Source organism: Netta rufina (genome assembly GCF_964035555.1).
Source record: "Netta rufina genome assembly, chromosome: 12".
Lineage (NCBI taxonomy): Eukaryota > Metazoa > Chordata > Aves > Anseriformes > Anatidae > Netta > Netta rufina.
Genome location: NC_140135.1, coordinates 17,213,975 through 17,232,700, shown reverse-complemented (window position 1 = coordinate 17,232,700; position 18,726 = coordinate 17,213,975). Strand labels below are relative to the sequence as shown.

The window sequence follows — 18,726 nt, the reverse complement described above, 5'->3', positions numbered from 1 at the left end:
TTAGAGACTTGCTGGGTTAAATTGTGGCATTTGAGGCCAAGGAAGCACGGGGAAGACATACAGCAACATCAGAAGGCATTTTGATATTTTCAGAAAGGGAATCACAGTTATAGCCAAAGCAATGTAGAAGTTGCATAAATTCCAGGTGGCTGTTTGGCGTGGAAAGCTGATTGTTCTCGTTGTGCCTAAATCACATTTCAGAGATCTAGACTGTGGGTTCCCTGCTGATAGCTCCACAGTGGGTTTAATCTGTAGTTCTAAATTGTCTTTTTGTTCTTTGGCAAAAGGCACACCTAATGTGTTTCTCAGACAGCAAAAACATTCCCATGTGAATCACTACTATCATATTGATTTCAGCTATGGCTTTCCCACATACTTCTATCTCATACAGATTTATTTTCATATTTATCTAAAGCTTGGAAGTATGGAGCAAAGTGGTTTTTGTTGTTGTTGTTGTTGTTTGTTTGTTTTTTCCTATCAGTATGTTCCATCAAATTAAATTTTTCACTCAAATTAACCTGTCTGATCACCTTTCACTTGAAGGATCACAGGAGGCTGAAGGAGGAGATTGCAGGAATCCAATTACCTGAAATCAACTCACAGGCAGGAACATGGCATTGTTAATGGAGATTATCTCCTTCTCAGGCTTATAGCATTTCTCTCTCTCAATGTGATGACAAAGATGTTCTCTCTGGACAATGAAATTAGTATACATGATTTCTTGATTATAATGTGGGGCAGAAAAACACTAAATTCTGCAGTTCCTCTTGAAGAATTGTTGCTTTTGTCTGTTTACTTTAAACATAAGTGCAAAAGTAGCCCCAAAGAAACATATGCAATCCCGACCAGACTTTGATAATGTAGCAGTGCTAATACACTACTTACAAAATGTCTTTTGCTGTTTGTTTCCTAAATCTCACTTTAAGCGATAGAGTATTTCAGCTTGAAAGACAATTTCATAAAGCCTTTTTTTTTTCTTCTTTCTTGTAAAGTGCCGGAGTGGAACACTTTGACTCAGACAATCTTAATGCTGCCATAGCAATTTTGTAAGGCACCAGAGAAAAATGCATCGTATTATCTTTGAATTTCAGTCTGCCTTTGCTTCTCACAGCAATCAATAACCATTAGTATTATTGGTAGTAGTATCTGTCTAGATAATTTTAGGGCTTTTCCAGAAATCAAAATACATAAAACAAAATTGTCATGTCGTAACTTTTTCTTTACTTTTTAACTCTAATAAATTCAGCTTTTCTCTTAAGAAAAGCAAAAACCTGTCAATACGGAAGTGGAATGAAAAGGAGCTGACTCCTAGCTGAACAAACCCAGTAGCTAGTACTGGAATAAAAAGTTTGAGAGCCAGAGAAAATTCCTTTGTGGACTGGAAAAGTGATAGTCATTGAAAAATCAGTCATATCCATGGGTCAAGTTATTATTATTTTTTTAATAATTATTTTAAAAGCTATTTGTGAAGCTGAGGCCAACCAATTGAACATCATTTAACTTCTTCCTAGCTAAAGGGGAAGAATTTTCCTATGGTTTCAGAGGACGCATTTTGCACCAGAGGTAAGCCTGATGGCTCAGGAATCCTGGCTGGAGAGGTGAAGGGATGCAGCCGGCCTCCAGTGACTCCCAAGTAGCAGGGTGTTGTTCCCACGTGCAGATGGACCTGGCAGCCTGCTCTCTTTACTGCTTCTGCTGCGATGTGCTGTGTGAGAGAGGCAGGCGAAAGGGAGAGCTCGTTAGGTGGCTGTCACACAGGATGATGTGGAGTGGGCCTCCTTCTTCCTCAGGCAGCTGTATCCCACCTCCCTAACCTAGGCAATGGACTGGTGGGGCAACGTCCAAGGCAATAAGGCAGAGAGCACTGGAACTGTGCCGCAGGGCAGAGTGAGCACAGGGCTGAGCCTGCTGGAGAAAATAGGTTGAGCAAATTAGCAGTGTCTTGTTTTGGCTCAACCTAACCTGTACGGACACTGGGAGCTGAACAGTGTAGGGGGAAGGTACCATCAGAAGGGAGATCTCTGCACATACAGTTGTAAAATTAGTTTGAGAAATTTCAATTGCATAAGAGATTACCCCCTCGTATTTCAGAATGGAGACTGTTAATGTGGCAACTTAAAGATAAAAATGAATCCTGTCTTAAAATGATGACTTACATGACCTTTAGAATCAAGTTTAAAATTTATTTTCTCTTGTAGATTTTGTACGTGTGGATATTACCTGCCAAGCTGTCATAAGTAATTATATGTTCATTAAGTTATTGTTCCTAATAAACAACAGGAAATTTTCATGATGAATTTCATTTTTGCCTAAAGAAAAGATTAATAATGACATTGATTGAATGTTAACACTTTGTTTTGCTGTTACAAATAGACAATTCAAAATATCAGCAAAATATTTTGTGCACCGTGTTTTTACTGCCTTGCCGTTACACTGGACTTTATTGATTGCTGACATAGTTGATCAGGGTAATTTGTAGGTGGTCTTGTAGAAGATGACTGATGTGGTTGGCCATGTGATGACTCAATAAACTAAAGTTTCTTTCTTGCTGTCTCAGTGAAAATAACCGAAATCTGGACTTTCTGCAAATGGGCAGGATTGCCTGGCCTTGGGGAATAGTGCATTTCTCACTAGGCAAAAGGGATCCCTAAGATAGAGGAAACTTTTAAAGCCAGTGAGACCCTTGGTGGTTGGTTTGTTTGTTTGTTTGTTTGTTTGCTTCTACTAGTGCCTATAACAGGGCAGCTATACAAGATATCAAGTAATGATGTAGAACAAAATGAGTCTCTGTCTACTCAAGAGGACGGGTAAAGTGTTGAATGAACGGTGGGTACTGAATCAGATGTCCAGATACGCCCTGTGCTTGCGGAATGGTAGCTGGCTGTAGCAGAAATGACAGGTGTTTCATCAAAAATGAAAAGAACCTAATTTATTCTAGAAGTCATGCTTGCCTGCTAGAAAAAAATCTAATCTGTGCATGTACAAGAGCTAAGGGAGCTTTAATGGCACTGCTGAAACCATAATGTAATATCCAGGTTGAAATCATTCCATCTTTATCTCATTATGAGTACAATTTTCTTCTATGTGTGAAACTTAAATGTCAAATTGAGGAAGTAGAGGGAACATAAACAAAAGACTGTGGGCATATTCCTATTGTTTCTTTTGAGAAATTGTAGAAACTGCAGAAGGTTGTAGGAGGATGCTTCAAGCAAAATGGGGGGATAAAGGCTTCCAAAAGCTTCCTGCATTTAGTAAGAGCTTTTTTATCTGTGCTGGAAGGAAGACGCTCACAGGAGGATTGTCTGTCATTACCACATTCTTCCTCTTATAAACGGGAAAAGAGAACTTGTGGATAAGCACTACTTACATGATCCATGAAGAATGCGTGTCTCAGCGAGCTGTAAGTAGGCAGTGCATAGACTGAAAGCACAGTTGCTAGAGTAGCATGTAGTTCAGAACAGGTATTTGCACAATTTGAGTTTTGCAACATGCTGAGTTTGAAGCTAAAGCAGATGTGCTGCTTGTTAGCAGCCCAAGTACTGGTTGGGAATTGTAAGCTACCTTGTGTATAGCCACAGCTCACATGGATGTCATGTCTTTTTTTTTTTTTCTTCTTCTTTCTTTTTTTTTTATTTTTTCTTCAATGAAAAGTAGCAGTGCAAAGAGACTGCCTGGTTCTTTGTGGAAACCAGACTGGTATCGTGTTAGAGCCTTTAATTTCCTGAGCTTTCGTTCTTTTAGTTCTGAAACATTGTAAAAATGGAATGAGAGCTAGAAGGAAGATGTTTTACTGAATCCCCTGTTGTGATTCAGTACCTTGTGTGAAAAACCTCAGTGGGCTGAGAGCAGTGACTGCTTGGTTGGTTTTGTTTGTTTGCTTGTTTTTGTTTGTTTGTGTACTTCCTTACAGTGTTACAGGATGCAGGCTACTGACAGATGGGTAGTTGCTCCAGAATCTGCTTTATCTGTCACTCTTGCTGTGTTGTGTACTTTCTGATGCTTATCTTTGGAGGAATGAAAGGGTATACGTGGGTGCTGGGCAGAGGGAACAGTAGGAAGCAAATGAAGAGAACAAGGTGCTGGTCTGTAAGAAGCTCAGCGTTAAGAGGTGATCAAGTCTTCATTAAGTTGTATCTAACATTTAGAGCATTGTTTTAAAGTGTTACTCAAGAGTTTTGGGTATTGTCTCGCCTAAGTGTACTTCAGCATCCTTTATGATCTCATTTTAGGGACGTGGTTTACTGGTTGATATTGGTGGTAGGGGGATGGTTGGACTTTTCCAAAGTTAATGATTCTGTGATTCATACACTTGCTTCTTGCTTTTCCCTTCTGCTCTAAAGTAAAACTAACTGGACAAATGTTCTATTAAAAAAAAAAAAAAAAAAGATGTGCAATTCCAAAAGAAACTATTTGTAAAGAAATACTCAGATTTTTAATGTCAGTTCCTGGCAGGCTATTCCATATGGAATTATTATGGTAACTTGGCACCACAATTGGTATGTTTAATAATTTTCAGTATGCGTTTGGGTCCCTTTTATGCTTGATTATTACATTTAAAGAAAGATTATAAGGTAGAATACATTTGCTTTTGAACATATGAAAAACACAACCTTCCCTTTCCAGATGCATTCATTTTAACTTTGTATAGCATTCACTAAATCTGTGGTTATTTCTTTTTTCTTTTGAAATGCACTTATTGTTCTATTTCAAGAATGAATCATGTTCAGTTGCTACCCCAAAATATAACACAACAAAAATGGTAAAAATGATTGTCTGTAATCTATTATTACAGGCAACTGAACCTGCCAAAACAAAATTGCCATTTAATAAGGTGTGTTTTTTTTTTTTTTTGAAATGAGCCCTGTGAATGTTCCATGCTAACTGAAGTTGCCCACAAGTTCTGTATATTAAAAAAATGTTTCCTTTTAAGTGACTGTATTTTACTGTATATGACAGAAAATCCGCTGGCATATCTCTTCTTCTCTTTGTCAATCCTTGAAGTCTCAATGGGCATTTAGATTGCTCTCATGTGAGACCTGGATAAGATGCTATTTATATTGAATATTGTCAAAGGACTTATCCAACAGTTAGCATGTTAGAGATGTATTTCTGGAGGAGGAAGATCCTGACACTTAAATAGTTTATTTCAGCACAAGACCTATTCTGTGAACTTCATTGTTTCCATTTTATGACTGAAAGAAATTAGGTAGAAAGAAAATATAGTCAACTTCTTTGTATTTATGCAGCAGTGTGCAAAGTTCCTTCCCTGGGAAATTCATACAGAGAAAATTAAAAGGAGCTGACATACTGTTCAGTGCTTAGTCCCAGTGCTTACAAATCTCACTTATTTATTACTGAAACAGAGCAATTACATATATTAACAAGTATTTGCAGAATGCTTTGGTAATATTAAAAAATAAAAATAAAAATGGAAGTATGAAGGGTCAGCAAATCTAATTCTCTGAAGATCACTTTAATCTATTTGATTATACAGAGTTCTGCTTTATGGTGGTCGATCTTGAAAAAATTTCAACGTAGTGAAAAGCTGGAGAAAACAAGCTATTAACTGCTCAGTCTTCTGGGCTCCAGCTAGGAAGAGCATTAAGGAGAGGCAAGGGCTATCATCTGAAAATGTGACTTGTCTGCACAAATAATGCAGACTTGAAATCATTCTTCCATGGGATTTCTTTTAATTCACCTACTTAAGTTTAATTCAACTTAAATAAGTGGATTTTTAAATTTCTGTGGAACAATTTAAATTCACCTATTTTAGTTAAGTCTCTGTCCTTCTCTTAAGGTGTGCATTCAACACAGCACAGCCTAGGCAGGAAATAGCAGAAAAAACAGAGCTGTGTTCTCTCTGAAATTTTGCTCCTGAATCTTGCTGTGTTAACAGATGACTTCAGGCTTTTGTTTGAGGTTTTCCATCTCTACTCACAAATGGAGGTGTGCACCCCCACACCTGGAAAGTTAAAGGTGCTCTATGAAAATTAGGTTAATTGGCTGCAAAAATATCAGACCTGCAGTCTACTCAGAATGTATGCAGTCGACAAATGTTATGATTATTTTGTATGAATTTTGTGCATAAGTGTTGTTTTATTCCCTCAAGGGAAATTAATGCTGAATACTGATAAAGTAGTTGAACGTATAACCTAATATATACTTTTCTCTCCTAACAGCACACAAAAGAAATGGGAAGACCACAAACTCCTTTAAAAGAAGCAACACTGGAGCCTTGGACTCAGCCACAGGTAGGCTGGAAAAACTTTTCTCATAATGCTTTTTTCTTCAATGGTGGTTTCTGTATGTTTTAACAGAATCAATCTAAAGAAACACTGGAACAGGTAGCTTTGCAGTTCTTAACATCATATGCCAAAATGATTTGTTTTGCTGTTAACTGTTGTTAATAGTGTCCTTTTAATTAAACTTTCAGGATCCTAAATCAGCTTTTGTTCTAGGGTACAAATGCCAAAATTGTATTTCCTTCAGTTTCTGTTTCTGACATGCTTAAAAGACTGCAAAACTTCACAAAACCAAACCAGTTTCTGAATGGTGTGTCAAGAAAACTGTGAGCATCCTCTGAAGTTTGTGGAGTGCTATTTTGAAAGGGAGGTTTGAAAAATCAACCTATTAAATTGTAATGATTTATCCAAAAAGACAGCAATACCTAATCATGAAAAAAAAATAAAAATAAAAATAAAAAAATTAAGAAATTGGGAGATTAATATGCAACATATCTGTTCCTTAGCACAAAGCGGTTTGGATTCTTTGGTCTTGTATTTGTGTATTACGCAAAGCAGTTATAATCTGATGACACGCAGAAGTTCAGATCCACCCTTGCTGTTTGTTCCCTTTCTATCAGTGTACTGAACCATGCATCGATGTGTAGCTTCTGAGTGGCTCGAAGGAAGGAAAGAGCCAGTTCATATTGTAGGTGATACTGGACGTTGCTGTTCCAAGGATAAGGGTTGGGACTGTACAAGAAGAGGAGCTGGAGCAGGGTTGAGGTAAAAAAAAAAAAAAAAAAAAAGAGGTGGGAGGATAAACCTGGAGGATCAGTCTTCGTTTGCAAATTCTCAGGGGAAGATTGCTGATGCTTTTTATGGATGTGGGGGCATGTTTCTTTCAGCAGCAAAACAGTAATTTATTTGGCACAGTACCTCTTCCTGACACAAGAAACTACCTCTGCTTTTCAAGGTTCACTTGTTGCTAAAGGTGGCAGTGAATCTGTAATGCCAAAGTTGAGAGTTTTCTGGCAAAGATGGAGAGAACCAGACAAAGGTTACAACCTCTGATCTGTAATTATGGTGTTATTGTAGTCTAGAGTAGGCTCTGCCATGTATTTTCAGTCTGTAAGCAATCTGCCCAAATAAAAATTCTCCTGTTTAGTCTCTAGGTTTAAAAACTAAATATGTGTGATCCTAGAGTTTAGGCTTGTTTTAAAGGCATGTTTACTCCAAAAGCACAAGGCAAACACAGCATAGGGATTTTGAAATAGAAATGAAAAAAACACACATCTCTATTATTGCTAACTTTGTTCATGTTTTAGTGTTATTATTTTTAAATTAGTTGTGATGCTAACTGTGTAGGCTTTTGTAGTATAATCTGTACAGCCAATTACAATTTGCTAACATTGCTGGTGGTTCTTAAGAGGTAAGTTCTCTGTAGTTATACTTGCACGGTATTTATATCCATGCAGAGAGAAAGCTGCTACCTGCAAACATACAGGCCTTGTAGTGTAGTGAAATCCCTCAACTGTTACTCTCAAACACATAGCCTTTTACGTCCTTCCTATGCAAAACGTCTCCAGACGCAGCGTGTGCCCGGCCTGTTTCCAGGTACTGCATGGCCCAAACTCCCAACGCCTCTATCCAGTCAGTTGCTAATCACAATCATTAGGCATTCATTGATCTGTGTCTGCAATCAATAATGTTTATGTACAGGACCACAGGAGCTTGCTATGGTCCATAGTTACTAATAGACAGTAACTCCTTGTATGCAGGCACACAACTGTTGAGGAGAGTGTTTTGTTAAGTCTGTTACTGCTGAACAGCTAATGAATCATTGTGGAGGGATAGGCTCCTCCTGTTTTGTTGCTTACGGCAAGTGTTGCAGGGAGGCAGAGAGTTTGGGTTTAGGGCCAGATATCAGCTTACTGGCAGACCTGAGTGAAGTTTGGCTTTTGACTTGCAAGAGGAGGAGGCGAAGCAGCTTGATGCGGTATTCGTAGTGTAGTGGAGCTCTGGTGCACGAATGGGGGTGAGATAGAGGTGATCTTTTGCAGCCAGTTTTCTTTCATGCTTTATGTGACTGCTGCCAGTCATGTTGTTGAAGAAATACTCTGTTGGACTCTCCCAGTGCTGAAAAGAATCCTTGTTCTTCCTTGTTCTTCCATGTCACCTGATCACTTCTGAAAGCTGCATTTGCCACTACTGTATTTAATAGCTACCCAGATTAAAACACAGAAAACGCTTTTGTCATTTCTATTCATTTTGTGAAAAAAAAAAAATAATATTTTTTAAGTGCACACAAAGAAGCTAAAACCCATATGCCTTATTGTTTCATGGAGAGAAGAAATGTAATCAACAAAATCAAAAACTGCTGGAGCCATTATTGTTGCACAAAGTTAAATTAGTTGTTAATTCTTTCACGGATGTAATTCTGGCCCCTGCAAATCCCTCCTTAGATATTTTGTATAAAGTGAGTAAAAATTCATGGCATGGATAAAAGCTTTGTCTATTTTATGAGCAACAGGCAAATGATCCAAATGGTGCTCATAAAGCAAATGGTTCCCAGCTCTAAAAGGAGGAGGAATATATTTAAAAGCTGCTAGAATGAACCATGAGTAAAACCAACTCCTATTTACAAGATGGTGTTATTTACATGAAAGCTTTTATTTATTTATTTATTTATTTATTTATTTATTTATTTATTTATTCATTCATTCCCTCTGAGGGAAAGACTCTCTACTTTTGTCTACTTAATAATAACAGTAAAAAATCATTACATTTTCTTGGGCTATTTACCGCATTTTCAGTGTTCAGAGTTGCTGTGGGATACGTTTTATCAACAGAGTGAGTGAAAGAAATAGCTGAGCGCACAGCTTCAGTGTTCAGGGCCAAGCAGTCAGTGAAGCAGAAAGCACCACATCTGTCCCCTAATACCAGGAGGTGAGAAGCTGATACACATTAGTGGTTGGACAATTTCACACAAAGTCTGATGGAAACAAAAAGCAGCTCTTTCCGTGTAGAAGGAGGGAAGGCTGTATGTTTCATGCTCTATCACAGTTCTATTTTCCTTACAGGCTCAAGGTTTCATCTCAGAAGTAGCCAGTTAGCTGACAATTTTGAAACTGAACTGATCAACGAAAGAAAAAGTAAAGAACTATAGTGCTTTGACAGGCTAATTATTATTTTTTTTTTTATTATTTTTTTTATTATTAATATATATATATATATATTTCTACTTCAAGGTGCTTTTTCTCTGTTTGGCCATAATTTAATAAATTCCTAAAGCAATATGACTTTTCTAAAGTACAAATTCTTTTTCATGGCCATGCCTTTTAACTTGCAGTTTTCTGTATCTTTTTCAGTGCACTCAGTGCATGGAAACTGATGTTGCTGCCTGGAAAATAAAGTATGAGAGACTCATTCTGATAAATCTGGGACAAGACCTTTGCAGATAAAGAATGTGCGCTAGTAGTTGCTCAAATAGACTTGTCATTGGTTTACAAGCCTTATTTAAATGCTAAGTAGCATGTATTCCTGTGGTTATATTTTTCTGCTTTGCCTGATTAAACAGTTAGCTGATAAACCCTGTCAAGGCTGTTCAGAGCTGCTGCAGTTAAGAATACCTATTTATAGCCTCGATGTTTATGGTCAGTTAGACATAGGGCAATTTATAATCAAACTAATCTGTGATTGTTTAAATTCGTGAAGATTGCTCATACTATTTTAAAATCTGAATTTTGTATGGTAATGCCATACAATTTACAATTTCTTACAATTTACATAGATACATCCAGTGAGAATACGGATTTACCAAAATAAGGGAGAAGAACAATGAGACAGTTACATTGCTAAAAAGGCAGCAGTGGCAAACAATGAGTTTTGCCAGCATGGCAGACACAACAAAATCTCCACTGTTCAGCTGCAGTTTTGATTTAATCCTTTTTGTTGTTGTTGTTATTTTGACACTCTTAAATGACTCTTAAATATAGATATTCTATATCTATCTAAAGTACCATCTATGAGTTATTCCTAGAGGTGTTTCACAGGGTAGAATGTGAGAAGGCGGTGTTATTAGTGCTGGAACTTTGTTTATTAATTCTAACTGCTCCAGGTGCTCTTACTCACTTAAGATAATGGCTAAAAAGCCGGGGTACTGTTGCATTAATTTTCCTGGCCTAAATTTAACATAATTACCTTAATGAACACATTAATTTATCCTCTTCCCTCACACTCTTCTTCCTTCACAGTGCTGCCAAGTCCCAGTTGTCATAGGGAACCCTGACCACAAATGTTTCTAGTTCTCCCAGGAGTTCTTAGTGAGGGATGAATACCCAGGGATTAAGATTTGGCCATCTCATGTTGTGCGCGTCCACATGCATCTTATAAATAAGCAACATCCAACATGGCTTTATTACCACTTGGTGTTTTACTACAGCAGTGAGCGTGACAAGCAGGAGCAGTGAGATACAGACTGGTGAAACCATTTATCTCTCAAAAGCAAAAGAGGAAAATTATTTTTTTATTCTTTTGCATCTCTGGTTTTGCTTTCTCTTTCTTTGTGTGCAGTGTACAGTTTTTTTTTTTTTGATGGTGTTTTTTTTTTGTTTGTTTGTTTGTTTTAAACGATTACTTTTGTGGAAAGGCAAAAACACTCGGACTGAAATCTAATTACAAATGATAGAGCACAATATTTTTCTGCTCAATTTTAAAGAATCATTTTATAATCTTGGAACAGTGGATAACAACATCACTAATCCAATATTTTAACAGTAAATACGTTTGATGATGGGAATTGCTACACTAATCTTATATCCCTCCACAGTATAGTTAAGAAATCCACAGGGGTTTTACTAATCAGTTTTTGTAAAGTAAATCAAGTCATGTAATTCTCGTTCACTCTAAATGCTCTGCAACTACGGGCAGAACTACGTGCATTATTTTTTGTTCTTTTCATCAGTTCTGTACCCTCATTTGCAGTCGAGCTCTCCCCTCCAACATGCAGGAAAGAGACTTTGGTAGAGAGAAGTCTCCAAGTACCCTCCAAGATAGACATTGCCTTACAGAGAAGGCAATCCTCCTTGTCGCCCTGCCTGCTGAGTGGAAGGGAGCCCTGTGGCTGTCACGAGTCCACCTCCCTCACACCAGCAAAAAGCTTCCAATAGCTACAGTCTGACCACAGGTGCTACTACACCTCTCATATATGTTTCAGCTACTTAGACCCCAATTTTACCGACCCTAGAGTTTTTTGCAATATGTCATGTATGACAGTTCTAATAAAGCGTCAACAGTAAAACAAAAGATTTTTTTTTTCTTTGCTTTCTTAACCAATAGAGCATTTTACATTAGGAAGAAATATTAACACTCATGGTTAAATATTTGAAGACAAGCAACTAAGCTATTCTGTGCATATTTTGTTCCCACAGTTCACAGAAACTGAATTATTCTCCATAAAGTCCTGGTGTGCTCTTTTTTTGCCTGGCTCACAGCTTCAGTTTGTAGGATTTGCAGTCAGTGGAAGTCAGGATGAAAGTAAAGCTTATTTCTGACTCAGTGTCTTCTGCTTAGATACAAATCAGTCACCTAAATATATCTATACATTTCTAGCCTTACCTTGGTTATATTTAGTGTTTTGAATCTCTGTGCTTAAAACAATCACATTCAGTTTGATGCCTTAATAAATATATGTATGCCTCAAGTATATTTTTTATTTGAATGGAACTTCAATTTTAATCCTGAGTTCTGACACCAAAGACTTTGTAATTAAAAAAAGGGAGAGAGAGCAGTGCAGAAAGTGTTAGGCTTCTAAATGCAATTAGAATTGCCCACAGAAATATTCAAACTATTTTTGAACACTCCAATCTTAAAACCTGATCTTTTGTCTCTTAAAATGGAGGCCTTACAATCAAGAAGCTAACTGGAAGCACTTGGTTGTTTTGGTCTGATTTGAGTACCAACAAGAATGAGGTAGTGTTTTATTCCAAATCTTGAGAGAAAAACATGCTAACTTCTGCACTTTGAAAATAATTATATACACTAATAAAAGTTTAATCTTTCTGGCATGAGCTGATGCAGCTCCTGGCTGCCAAAAAATTACAAATTTAACCTCTCACAGGTAACAACACTATTTCATTTTATCGGTGTTTCTAAGTTATGATGCATACAGTATTCCATTCCTGACATTCTACAGAAATAATGTGTTCAGAAATCAGGCTATGGTTCTGAAAGGCAATTTAATAATTGGAAATGGACACTAACCATTCCCTGTTTAGTGATCAGTTTCCATGATTGTTGCATCTAATATGGAATAGAAGAATAATAATATGATATATGTAAAGCATTATATCAATATATATTGTGGTTGAATTGGTCCACTGGGACTATTCAGCTGAAAATTTGAAAAAGGTTAATTGTGGGTGAATTTATGAGTCGACATATTTTAAGGTGCTTATCAAAAGCTAAAAATGCAGTTATTTTCAGGATTATAAATGATCAGTATACTTCCTTAGTGCTTCTGGTTTGTATATTTTGTCTTTGCAAGATACTCAGGCGGTTGTTGATAACATTGGTTGCCTTTTAGCTGAAGTGCTAGAAGAGCTGTTTATTGGGGAAAAATAGTTAAGATTTTTTTTTTTAATGTATTTTTGAGAGCTAGTGAGAGTAGCATATCTTTGAAAAGAGAAAGTAGCTACAGTTAGCTTTGAATTTGCTTTGAGTTCTGGAAGATGGAAAACATTTTTTGTGATAATAACTAAAAAATAATAGTGTTCCTAAAAGTGGTGCCTCAAAGTATGATAGGCAATGTAAATATTGTACAGCTTTGAATTTTATATATGTTGTTATAAATCAAAACCAAGAAGATGGGAAAAATAGAATTCCATTTTGTTTTTCTCTGTGTGAAGCTTAATTTAGAGATGCATGCAAGTGTAGTCTTAACTATTAATAATCTAAATAAACACTTCTGTCATAGAGCAGTGCTGCTTAGATAACCTGCCCAACAATAATAATTATATTTTTAATTAATCTAGTAAGGTTTTGGGCATTTGACATGCCTTGTGCATATATATATGCGTATTTATTATTATGTTTTTTTCAAGATCTAGTGATGGCATAGCATATGATCATTGGAAGTCAGTAGCTGATGTAACTGGAAAATCACTCACAGAAAATAAGAAAAAAAACTCATGATAACAGAGTCTTGTAAGCACTGAATTTGCTATTGATTTCAGCAGGGGACACCATTACAAAGGCAGACAAAAGTCCCTTTTCATTTAAGTTTATCTGTCAGTTTTTCAGAAGAGCGTATGATTCTGATTAAAAACTCTTGGTTTGAACTAAGCTACTGTACTGTTCTGAGTTAATTAAAATAAATGAGAACTTGATAGACAGTTTCCATACAGTTTGCCTTTGTATATTTTCAGGCGTTTGGCTCTTTAGAAGCAGAAAGCCTGTCACTTTGCGGTTTGTGTCTCTGAGGGCAGACACTTGCATGTTTGTCTGTGTCAGATTGTTCCATGTATTTTCAGATCCCAAATGTCAAAGCTGCTGAGTGGGAAATTGAGGGATAGTGAAGGTTTCATGTCCTTACTACCTTTAAATATTTAAATCTTTTTTAACTCATTCACTCAGACTTTGAAGAACATCTTGTCCTTTTTCGCCCACCACGACAGCAATGCTCTCTGTCTAATTGCTTTGGCTCACACTGTTAAATCTTTCCCTTCTTCTTGCTTATGACATGTCAGAGCTGTTGTTACAGACATGAACAGTGGTGTAAATGGGGAAAGAATTGTTAACAGGAGAAGGGAGTTCAGCTGCAGAACATTACATGCAAATGCTGTACCATGTGCGTGCAAACTGGTAACCCTGGAATTCATGCTGCCAATGTGCCTCTTACAGGAGCTATGGGAGGGGAGAAGACTGCTTATATTAGGCAGTTGATTTATTCTCATTGTTCTATGATGAGGTGGATGAGATGGGGTACTCAGTAGTGAAATATCCAGTGATATCATTTAAAAAGGGCAGGTAGACAGCTATTCCTTCAGCTTGTGAGGTGCTGGAAAGCCCTGTCAGTGTTTAAGTAAATCACCATGGACCAGCTTTTAGAAAATGTAGATGAGATCTTCAGGTGCTTAGTTATCTATTGTGATTGTCAGAACAGCTTTTCTCCCCACAGTATTTCTTCTGAAATCTGGGCAAGAAAGCAGAGATGTCCCCATTATTTAGGAGAAAGCACTGAGTAACAGAATCATTAAGTTGCATCGGACTGTAACTTACGTGCTCTGAGCTATGCCCAACATGCATAAATCTTCAAACAGAAAACATAAACATGGCATGATTCACAGAGGTGTCAATTTTTCTGGTGTCCAGTTCGATGTCCCTCACAGAGCAGTTAACGGTGCTGGAAGGCTGAAGTTGTACTCGGGAGCAGCAACATCTTCCTAACTGCCGCAGCTGACGGGTGTATTGATGCATCGCCGAATAACAGGAGCAGTCTGTAAAGCTTTAGGAAAGCATGAACATAATAAAAGCTTTCCAGTGTTGTGTTTTAAACCGTAAAAATGGTATCAGCTTCAGAGAGGACCTTTTCATGAAGAGTGGGTGTGTGAGGGTGTGATTCTGGAGGTGTTGGGCTTTTAACTGTCTGTTAATCTCCTGAGGATTTTCTCCCAGTCTAATGCCTTTACAAAACTTTGAACCACTTTTTCTTGGTGGTGGTGTGTTATTGTTATTACTATTATTTGTTTTGCTTGCTTGTTTGTGTTCTATCGACTCATACAAGGTTTAATGAGAATGCCTTCCCTCCTGATGAATTAGCTACAAAAATTTTATTTTCCTGGGTAGCAAACACAGACTACCATAAAAGGTTCCTTATCACAGGAACTAGCAGAAGTAGGCGCTAGATGCATCATGGGAGGTGTTCACATGGAGGTCGTCCACAGTGGTCCTGATCCTGTACCACTGAACATTTTACTCCTGATCATAATAGAACAAAACCCAGTATCAGCTTTCAAGGAAGAGGGGCAAATAGCAGCAATTCCAATCTCAGCAAGGGCCCTTATTGTACACTGATCAGACTGTAGTTTGTGTATATTTGGTGTTGGAAATAATTTTTAGACTATTTTTTTTTTAATTGAAATAAGGTATTTCACCAGTCAAAAAAATCAATTTCATCATCAAAGTTATATTATTATTGTTGTGTATTCAGAATGTGGTCTGTGCGTCTCCCAGTTGCCGTTGCCAGGTCACTTGCCCTCAGTCAGTTTCTCAGCTACAAAATCAGTTGTTTTTCTTGAAAGATGTTTTGTGGGCTGATTAATTTTTTGGCTGAAAATTATTGCATATAAAGCAGATATGTTCCAACTTGGTGCCCCAGTGGCTATCCAGTAATGGATATTACATATCCATTCAAAGCCCAAACAAGATTAACACCACTGTTATCTCCATCTGCCTTTGAGAAAGAATCCAGTAAATAACGAGGCGTGTAAGGGAAGATTATCATTATATTTAACATTTGCAGTGGCTTATTATAAGTTGTATAAACTGGTATTGTTTGTGTATTAATTATTGAAAGGAGACAGGAGTCCACTCAGAGTAGGTAGGCACCACACCTGTGTTGAGCTCTTTGCCCAGCGCAGCACTACCCTTGCAGGCTGGTCACTTTTCTCTCCCTGCCTGCAGTGGTTTTACTCTGCTGGCTCCTCAGGCCGTGCCTCATATGCACACAGAAAGAAAAGCTGCAGGTAAATTTTGTCTACCTCTTCAGAACATCCTGTACTGCAGAGCATGGAGAGCCTCTTGAAAACTTCTTATTAAGATTTTATTGGTTGTCTTATCTGCAAGGGACTGCAAACAGGGAAGGGATAAAAAAGCACTGTGGAGATTTTGCCTGTTCTGGTTGCTTTTAACTGGAGATGTTGTGCTGTGACTGTCAAGCCATTTCTGTCTTTCTGTCTGACCTGGCCTCTGTCAACTTCCAGCAGCACAGGTTTTTGTAATAGTATGTGTTTTCTCTTAGAAACTAAAATATTTTAATTTACCATCTAGCCAGAAGATGCTGTGGCTTATATGTGAATACAAAAAATTAATCCCAATATCTACCAATGCCATCATTTTTTCCTAAAGAATTGAATGGATGTCATTCTTATAGAATTTACAGCTTTTCATGACAATATGTTTAAGTAGAATCTTCAAATTTTTCATACCGACTCAAAATCTGTACTTACTTATAAGATACAAAATTAACATAATAAATGAAAGCTTTGTAAAGAAGACTGCAAGACAGAAATGAGTGGTGACAGAGGAAATACTTTGGATGTATATGGGTAACTTTGATAAAGGAAGTGCAAATTTTATTTTGACTATACTAATAAAAGTTGCTTTGAGAAGAGGTATTTCTCATTAGATATAACTTGCATCTGAACAACATCGTTTTCACATCAAAATAAAGTAACTAAATTCTCCAGGCCATCTGTCCCGTTCCATCTAGGAGACAGGAACTCTTTTATATGATGATGTAAGGTAGTTTTTCAGTCTATATCCTTCTCCCATGTATGAACTCTTGTCTTGCAAAGGTCATACAACCTTCTTCTGTACTATTACGGACAAGAATTTTACAAGCTAAGTCTAATTGATCTGTTTATTTATGAAGCTAAATTAAGGAAAATACGATTAGAAAAGAATGCCAGGTTCCAGGTAGTAGATTTAGGTGCTGCAGACTAAGACCATCATTTGGAAAATGATGACCAAAACAGTACTCTATATTTTGAATTTCTTTTGGCATGCTTCTATACTTTCCCAAATACCACACAAGGATAGTAAAGAGACTTGTTGTGCACTATGCTGCTTTTCTAACACCAATGGATATTGGGTACAGATATTCCTTTCAGACACAGAAAGGAATTAATGTTGCAAACATGATGACACTTGTTGGTGTTTGTAGTAGAATTCATCATTTCTGAAAAGATACTTATTCTACTACTTTCTTTTTAAATCCATAAATTTTCACCAGTAGCAGAACACTTGAATTTCACTGTATGACTGCAGGATGCATGGCGTAAACTATGAAACAAGAGAGAAATTGTGCCTTATGTTTAATTCGTCATACCCTCTCAACGTGTTGTTGTTCTCCCTCAGGATTTTAATCTAAATTCCTCTTCACTCTTAGGCAAAACTTCATATTAAATGGTCAAGTTGCCATGAGTGTTTACTCCTGCTGCCATGACTTGTGGAAACTTCCTCCTGAGGTGCCCACAATTAGTAAATATGATGGCCAAGATTAGTTCTAGGTGCTCATTTTACAGTTCAAGGTTTTCAGGGCAGTATCTTCTTAATCCTGAGATACTAACAATTCCTAACTATTTATAATGTGTGAACAATTTTAGTACTGGGTTGTTTATCTGGTAATATTCTGTACTTAAATTTATAAAGTTCAATATTTCTTAGAATTTACCCTCCAGATCACTGTAGTTCTTGGGTTTCTGGTTCAGATAATGTGATAACATATCTTCATCATTCTGTATTTTTAACAAAGAACATGTGTTTACTAGAGGATCTTGCATGGCTTTCTGGGTATTTATGTGCAACCTAACTATGGACTATGAAAATCCAATTCCTGTTTTTAATGGAAAAGAAATTCAATTTGCACCTGTAGAGGAAGAGACCAGGAAGAGAGTGGGAAATGTAAGGAGCACTGTGTCTGCTCTGCAGCTGAGATGTGTATCTTACACTTACGTTGTTCTAGTGCTGGCTTTTAATCAGGACAACAACCAGTGCTGATGGATCTAAAGAATGCTTTTAATATGGATTCAGTCTGTCTGTCTGTCTGTCTGTCTATCTATCTATCTATCTATCTATCGATCTATCTATAAACACCACTATTTTGCTGTATCTGCCTTCACAAATATTTGATTGCCTAGGCAGGCAATCAGACGAAGGGGTTGTTCTAGCAGATGTGTCGGTAGAGGACCAGGCCTGTAACTGGCATAAGCGTGCTTCTAAAATTTAATGTTGTTCTGGTTGTTCTTCTTCTTGCTAACTTTATACAAATGAGTGAAAGTATGGAAGTATTACTTCGGATTTTTTCTGTATCTCTTTGTTTTATAGAAGAAAAGGAAGAAACTGTACTCTAAAACTGGTGGTATCTTTATTTTGTTTTGAGAATGTTACTACTTTAGAAAATTTCAGATTATTTTATTTTCTGAAAATTAATGTATTCTCTGTACTCAAGGATGAATGTTGCTTCCTTGTCTATTCTCTTGTATTTCATTGTTTTTTCCTTGCTGTCTTCTGCCAATTTTCCATATAGTGAAGACCGGTCTCTGCAGTGATCCCCTATGAATTATGCTTTTCTTCTGGACTCATTTTTGAATGTTATTGATCATTTGTCAAGATCCATAAAACTTGTCTTAGTCACGGTTTATTCTTATCATTTGTATCCGCCAATTTTACTTTTGTGTTCAGCAGTTTGCATATGAGGTGAGTGGGACAAGGCAGTCAGGTT

At 37.1% G+C, this 18,726-nt stretch overlaps 1 protein-coding gene across 1 annotated transcript in view; it reads left to right on the top strand.

Moving 5' to 3' along the window:
- PCDH11X (protocadherin 11 X-linked) overlaps nt 1-18,726 on the top strand; it is a gene marked incomplete at both ends in the record, with an annotated part of 422,401 nt that overhangs the window by 170,346 nt on the left and 233,329 nt on the right. Inside the window, one exon of the mRNA XM_084294027.1 lies at nt 6,180-6,251. Within this exon, the coding sequence (XP_084150153.1) occupies nt 6,180-6,251 (72 nt within the window). The remainder of the gene's footprint in view (nt 1-6,179; nt 6,252-18,726) is intronic.